This window comes from Seriola aureovittata, chromosome 1, assembly GCF_021018895.1.
Source record: "Seriola aureovittata isolate HTS-2021-v1 ecotype China chromosome 1, ASM2101889v1, whole genome shotgun sequence".
Classification (NCBI taxonomy): Eukaryota; Metazoa; Chordata; class Actinopteri; order Carangiformes; family Carangidae; genus Seriola; species Seriola aureovittata.
The window spans coordinates 10,132,655-10,139,516 of record NC_079364.1 but is presented as its reverse complement, the minus strand read 5'-3'; the positions used below and the strand labels follow the sequence as shown (position 1 = coordinate 10,139,516).

Below are 6,862 nucleotides of genomic sequence, written 5' to 3'. Positions count from 1 at the left end.
CTGCAACGATGAGTGTTTAGTTGATTGACAGAAAAATAATTGGCAACTATTTTCATCAATGATTAATAGTTGTGTTATTATGCCAATATTCTCTGGTTTCACCTTCTTAAATATGAATGTTTTGTGGTATCAGTAGTCCTCTATGATAGTAAACTTCATATGTTTTGCTTTTGGACTGTTGCCAATGTCACCTTATTAATAACAAATAATTATAAGTTGCTACCCAAAAGCATATTGATATATGAAATCTAATTTTAAAGAAAAAATGGGATTAATCCACAGATATACCACAATGGCTTTTATCAAAAGCCATTGTGAAGGATGGAGCTGAAATAAAACAAGTTTAACTCATTTACGTTGAAAAACATCCTTTTAATAGGTCCGTGCCACACACTAGTGAAAAATAAAGCTCCTACAAAAGAATGATACTTTTATTCCACAATATCTTAAATAAAGTAACTTCAAGTACTCTTGACTTGGGTACAAAAAAATCTAGCTGCCTCCATCAGGCCACAACACACAGCAAGGTTCAACACAGTGGTTACAAATGGCCTTAGGTCCTCTGTATTGTGGCAGATTACGAGGAAATGCATCATGGAAGCATAACTGAATGCTTGTTGTTCCTTTTTTTTTCTTCTGCTATGGTGAGGAATGATTTCTGTGTCACTGTCCAACTTTGGAGGCCTTGTTGGATTGAAATCATATAAAAAAATAATGTTGTCATAAGAATGAAAACTAAAAACAATAACATCCCCTACATGCCCCTGTTGGAAGGGTAGGCACTACCAAGATTAAGGATACCACAGTGTTTGCAGAGGATATGTATATACTGTACAAACAATATTTATGATAATGTTTTCATCACGTTCACTAAAATAGAATGCTACAATCATTCTAAGGCATAAACAATATCTTAATATTCTTAAACAATTTTTACACATCGTTCCAAACAAGACATAATATTGACATTAATAAACAGTATATACACATGAATCACCATTGTCTAACTGTTCCTCTGCTGTTCCTGTAAATAAATGCAGTTTTACAGTTTGAACAAATGAATACAGTCCTCTGATGCTCCAAAGCACTGAACAGTGTAAACAGTTTTTTTTTTTCTTGGCTTTGTTTGATATTTGGGAGAAAAATTACAACACAAAGACACATTCCTTTTTTAATTCAAAGCAGTTCAGATGATTCTTCCTTTTCATAGAAAATGAAGTGGACCTTGATTCATAAATAATTATTACAAAATTAAATACATTCACTATAATACGATTAAATAACAAAAGACTATTTACAAGTAGTGGAAAGTATTCTAGCGCAGACACATCAGTGACAGTTGAGGATTCATTCAGTGCAGTGTTCTGAGACAGGGAATGGTATTGCACTACGACACCCCATTTCTCTGGGACTCTTTGGGGCTTTTATCCCTGTTGTTATAAATCCAGCGCACCTCATGTAATAACTTTTTTTTTTTTTTTTTTTCAAGGTGACATCTCTCTTAAGCACACCATGGTTTCCTTATTAAGGATTTGACTTCTTCTTCCATCCTGCAAAGCCATTTTCTTCATCAGGAAATAAAAATGAAAGTAAAACCTGGTGCTCCGATATGAAAAGTTGAATGGTTTTATGGGGAGAAACTGAACAGACTTTTAGTTTGTTTGTTTCAGAAGCTCAGTCCAGCGCTTCTCGAAGAACTTCCTCATGTTATGGCCAGCTCGACCAATGTCTGAATTGTCTTCATTGAATTTTTCGCAGTTATCAAAGACCAAGTTGACATCAATGATGAAAGTCTCCAGGTTCTGATACCTTAAATAAAACAAAAAACTTTAGGTGAGAAAGTGCAACTTACATGAAGCTGATATATCACACGCACTGTGGTGTAACTAAAACTTATTTCCTGAAAAACACTGTCAGCCTGACTTTAAATTCTGTGCAAAGGCCCTGAAGGCTTTCAGTAGAAAAGAAAAGAAAACAAACAGAGGCGATGGGAACTCACTGGCTGCTCACAAGCTTCTCACGTATGGTGGAGAAGTCCATCGGTTTCTTGATGACCTTCTTGTAGCCAGGGACCGATTTCAGGTTGACGGGTGTGAGGAAAGGCCATGCATCCTGATGCCGCTCCAGCTCAGCAAGGAGTACCCTGTTAAAAACACAAACACACATGGAAGCACACACGCACACAGGGTTAGACACAGAAGACGCCTTGAATATCACACTGAGAAGCTGTGTCCACAGAAGAATCCACAAAAGAATTTTATTTACTGAAAAAGGGAAAACACATCAGCTCCCCGTAACTGATACAATCCTACAGACAATGGCAGCTACTGTAAAACAGTTTAGAAGAAGGTGATTAATAAATGAAGAATTCAACATAAAGACAAGTATGAGCAAGCCGGGAGCACATACCTGCATAATCCCAGGTCCCTGTTGTTGTCTCTGGCCGTTTTGGCTCGCTTCACACACACAGGGCTCTCCTGATTGGCTGCTGGCAGAGGAGCTGAGGTCTCTTCTGTTTTCCTCTTCCTGCTGGTGTCTTTTGCTCCTTTCTTGGGTGTGCTGCTGGCGCTGGCCGAGTCGTCCTCCGATACTTCCCCGTTACCTGTCTGCTTCCCGTTCTTCTTCGCCTCTCCACCTTTCTTACCGCCTCCTCCGCTGGATGCTACTGGTTTGCTTTGAGGCTTTTTGCTTTTGGGGGATGGACCACTTGCCTGCACAGAGTAAAGAATGCATTATCTGAGGTCTGGTGCAATTAAAACTAATACTATAGTGTCGTCTTAAACTGACTTATCATAATAATATTGGCCTTTTCGAAAATATCACATCAATTTGTCATATCTTACACCACTAATATTATTTAGTTCCCGCTCGCATCTACATAAAAACATTCTGTAAAGCTTGCAATAAAATCCGTTGTTTTCCAGCTTCTCAGAGTATGAATATGAATGGAAAGTTTTATTGTCACTTAATGGGATAAATGCCAAATCCATGCTGCAGAAAATAAAAGGTGAGAAGAAATACAATAAAACTTTAGGGGAAATATAAAATCCCTGAAGTTGATGAGAATTCTTTCAGCAAGCAATGTCCTGGTGACCTAGTGGTTAAGATGCATAACATATACTGTACATAAAACATCTCTCTCTCTCTCTCTCTCTGTCTCTCCCCCTTCTTATTTCTTCTCATCTCTTTACAGTCCGCCTATAAATAATCGCCTAAAAAGCCCAAAAATGTATTAAAAGAAAGAATATTGAACATTCAAAATGTCTGGATTTTGAGTTTGAACATTGTGCACAGACGGCAATGCATTATAAAAGGCTCTGATACCTTGGATATGCAAGCTGGGCAGTACCAGTCTCCCTCTGGGATACTGGTGATCTTGGGTTTGTGACAGTAAGTGTGGCAGCCTTTGTCACAACCATCGCACAGCAGGAGGAGGTCCTCATTATCCCCCTTCTTGCACATCTGACAGTACTACAAAACAAAGGCGTTCATTAAAAACAAGTGCACACTTCCGGAATAAAGTCGTGGTTAATTTCTATCTGTTGCTCACCACTTTCATGATGGACCTCTCCCAGGCAATAGACTTCTGCAGTTGCTGGATGCACATGGCCAACTGGGCAGCGCTGCGTACTTCAGTCAGGGCCTTCCTCCACACCTTCATGCCGTGGGCCACCTCCTCCTCACCGCTGGAAAAAAGATAACGAGGAATAATAGGAAGGTGATGAGAAACAAAAACGCACACATACGCGTGAATATGTGGGCGAATTTACGCACACACAAAGCAGTAAACTGTATCAGCTGAACCAGCCGCCAACGAGACAGCAGACCATAAAGAGCTCCAGCTGTGCAGAGACAGGCATGAGGATTTTGGGGGGTGTAGGGCGCTGGGGAGAGGTACACACTGATTTTGTCATGTTAAGGGGACGTTCATGCAGAAAGAGTGAAGGAGCAGAACCTGCGTAAGTATTCTGTATAGTGGGAGAGCCATGAGTGCAACCATAACCAAAGTTACTGATGCACAACACCATGCAGATGACTGCAGAAAAAAAAAATGCCAGTAAACAATGCCTGTACAGGAAATGAAATTAAGGGGAGCCCAGCCCCCCCTCTCACCCACCCTAAAAACTGCACAAGACCAAAGAAACAAAAAGAAAAATGCCACAAGCCACCACAAAAACCTGCTGTGAAAGCAGCATAGGCCCTCACTTTTTGAGTAATATGGGAAACAAAAAGCACACACAGAGAGAGGAAAGGGTCTTAGTGGGAGAGTGGGGAGCTTTGGTTGGAGAAATGACCTACCCTTCCCTGTCAGCACTAGTGGATGGGGCGGGGGCAGGGACAGTGACCGTACCCACATTATCCAGCCTGATCTGAATGGTGGTACCTAAGGGGCTCCTCAGGTACCTTCTCTCGATGTTGCGCTCCAGATCAGCCAGACGTGTCACTGCTATGTCCAGCGGGTTGTCCAGGTGACGCATCACCCCGCCCTTCTCCCCCCGCTCCTCAGGATGCTCCTTGGAGTCCTTGTCTCCTGCATTTGCCGACGCTGCCGTCGATTTTGTGGGGGGCTTGTGCTCGTAATACACCAGGTCCTCCCTCTCAGATTGAGGGTCCGGATACGTCCAGCCCTGGGAGAGGAAATCAGCTGTTCAGGCTTTTGGCCTCTCATCACACCCTTACACCCTTCCCTGCTTAAACATCATTTTTTTACACCACAAAATATGTATTTGTGCTCTTGTGTTAGCATTTTACCTTGACCTGCAGGCTGGCTGCGGTGACCTTCCTCTCCAGCTCCTCCACCTGCTGCAGCACGGCAATGTCCATCTCCATCGCCTGCTCCTCAACACACCAGCCTCGCACCGACTCCACACTGACCTGGCTCTCCTCCAGCTCACACAGCTCAATCATGGCCACTAGATGGAGGGCACGACAGGTTTAAGTCAGCCATGAACACACAGACTCATCCAGGCAGGTAAACACATGAGCAATGTAGCAATCATGTGATTCAGTCATAAATGATGCAGTGTTGCCAGTGTATTCAGGGATCAACACATAAATTTGAATGACAGCACACCGCATCAGTATGTATTACCGCAAAATAATCTACTTTCTAAATGCTCTCAATCTTGTTAATGAATCCAAGCTATATGCAGTGATTATGTGCTCAGAAGAAGTGCTGAGACACTTACCGTCTTTGTGTTTGGTGCAGACCTGGGGGATGATCTCCATGTATTTCTGCATCTGCCTCTGGAGGCCCTTCTCTCTGATGCCTCGGCTGTGGAGAGCATTGACTAAAGCTCTCAGCTCCTCGATGTCAGAAACCCGCCACCACCCTGTCAGCAGCTCTGAAACAATGAGCACAAACAGGCATGTAAGCTCGGAGACACTGAACATACATCACTGTAAAAAGGTGCTTCATTCAGCTATGTTATACCCAAATGAAATTGCGTACAGCAGAGCAGAACGCTCCCTAATCCAATTATCTTGGATTATTCAGGCAAGTGAAATCTTTTCAGGCAGGTGAATTATTTTCAACTAAAAAATGAAGGTTGATCATGGTCTCTGCTGTAATTTCCCTTAGTGTTTTTTTTTTGTCACTCACCCTCTGGGATGGGCCGAGGTGCCAGGTGGTCGAGGGATTTGGGCATTTCCAAGGCAGGAGAGGGCATGGATGAAGATTTCTCAATGCGAGGTAAAGGTGATTCACTCTTACTAGAGACACTTGCTGCTGTGTTGCCCTCCAGAGAATGACCCGGCATGGGGCTGGGGCTGGGGCTGCTGCACAGAGGCAGGCTGGGACTTATCATGCCACTGGGCCAGTTTCCGAAAGAAACTCCTAGCAATGAACCACCGGGCTTCACCTGGGGAGAAAAGAGGAAAAACAGAAGGGTGAGTGGGGGTGGAGTTCAAGGAGACAAAACAGAGAGTCACAGTTGAGGTGATCTGGTATGTAGCAAATATAACTGTCTGGCTTCCTGCCAGCGGCCTCACCTGCAGGGCCGATATTGGGTAGTTGAGGAGGCCAGCTGGGTGGTGTGGGCTGGCGGAGGCTGAGGCAGCAGAAGGGGTGAGAGGCAGGGCAGGGGATGGAGGTGGGGATCTGGGCCTGGCTGGGGTGGAGGATGCCTGAGGAGACACATGGGCTGCTCCTGGAGGAGGCGTGGTGATGGAAGAGAGGTCACAGGGGTTACGAGGCAGCAGACTGAACCAGTGGCCACTCCTCTCTGTCAGGACTCTGAGTAGCTGGTCGTTAGCTTGGAATGAGAGGTGTGGAGATGGAGCAGGGGATGAGGTTGGAGGAGTGTTCCCTGGGCTTTCACGTGGGGCTGGCAGGCACGGGACAGATAAAGAGGTTGAGGCTGGGAGAGGGATGTTTGTAGTGTCATTAGTGGTCACCATGGAGGGGGTTGTTGCTACTGCCGGCTCGGAGGTAATGTGGGTGGGGGAGGATGATGTTACTGAAGTTGAAGCATTAGGAGTGCCCAGGGGGCTGCCGTTTTGTCTCACATGGGGACTCTCCTTGTCCTCTGCCTTCACAGTTTCTTTGCCGACTTCCTTGTTGACGTCTCGGAGTGTACACAGTTTGGATACGCAGCCTGGTTGCTGGTAGAAGAGGGTCGGGGAGCTCCTTTTGTCCTCGTGCTCCTTCTCCTCCTCTTTCTGTTGCTCCAAACCTTGTGTTCGAATGGTCTGCCCATCAACGTTGGTGGGTTTCTCCTTCTCCAACTCGATCTCCTGAGGTTCCTCTTTGACCTTGACCTCCTCTGCTGCCCTCCTCCTCCTCTGTCGCTCCTCCTCCAGTTCCTCTGGTGCTGCAGGGAAATGAGAGAGCCAACTGTTGATGCATCTGAAAACGCTTCTA

General features: G+C 44.8%; 1 protein-coding gene across 11 annotated transcripts in view; it reads right to left on the bottom strand.

Annotated features, from left to right (window-relative positions):
• Positions 1 to 351: 351 nt before the first annotated feature.
• The window catches only part of baz2ba (bromodomain adjacent to zinc finger domain, 2Ba), a 67,233-nt gene continuing 60,722 nt past the window's right edge, over positions 352 to 6,862 (bottom strand). For 6 of the 11 annotated variants that reach the window (XM_056384338.1, XM_056384347.1, XM_056384355.1 and 3 more), the window contains 10 exons: positions 5,992 to 6,812; positions 5,603 to 5,861; positions 5,190 to 5,345; positions 4,753 to 4,913; positions 4,300 to 4,628; positions 3,551 to 3,686; positions 3,325 to 3,471; positions 2,410 to 2,711; positions 2,000 to 2,143; positions 352 to 1,809 (listed from right to left, as the gene is read on the bottom strand). In XM_056384338.1, coding sequence (XP_056240313.1) covers positions 1,653 to 1,809; positions 2,000 to 2,143; positions 2,410 to 2,711; positions 3,325 to 3,471; positions 3,551 to 3,686; positions 4,300 to 4,628; positions 4,753 to 4,913; positions 5,190 to 5,345; positions 5,603 to 5,861; positions 5,992 to 6,812 — 2,612 coding nt within the window. In that variant the 3' untranslated portion in view covers positions 352 to 1,652. The remainder of the gene's footprint in view (positions 1,810 to 1,999; positions 2,144 to 2,409; positions 2,712 to 3,324; positions 3,472 to 3,550; positions 3,687 to 4,299; positions 4,629 to 4,752; positions 4,914 to 5,189; positions 5,346 to 5,602; positions 5,862 to 5,991; positions 6,813 to 6,862) is intronic. The other 5 variants (XM_056384371.1, XM_056384429.1, XM_056384400.1 and 2 more) reach the window with 1 other exon arrangement.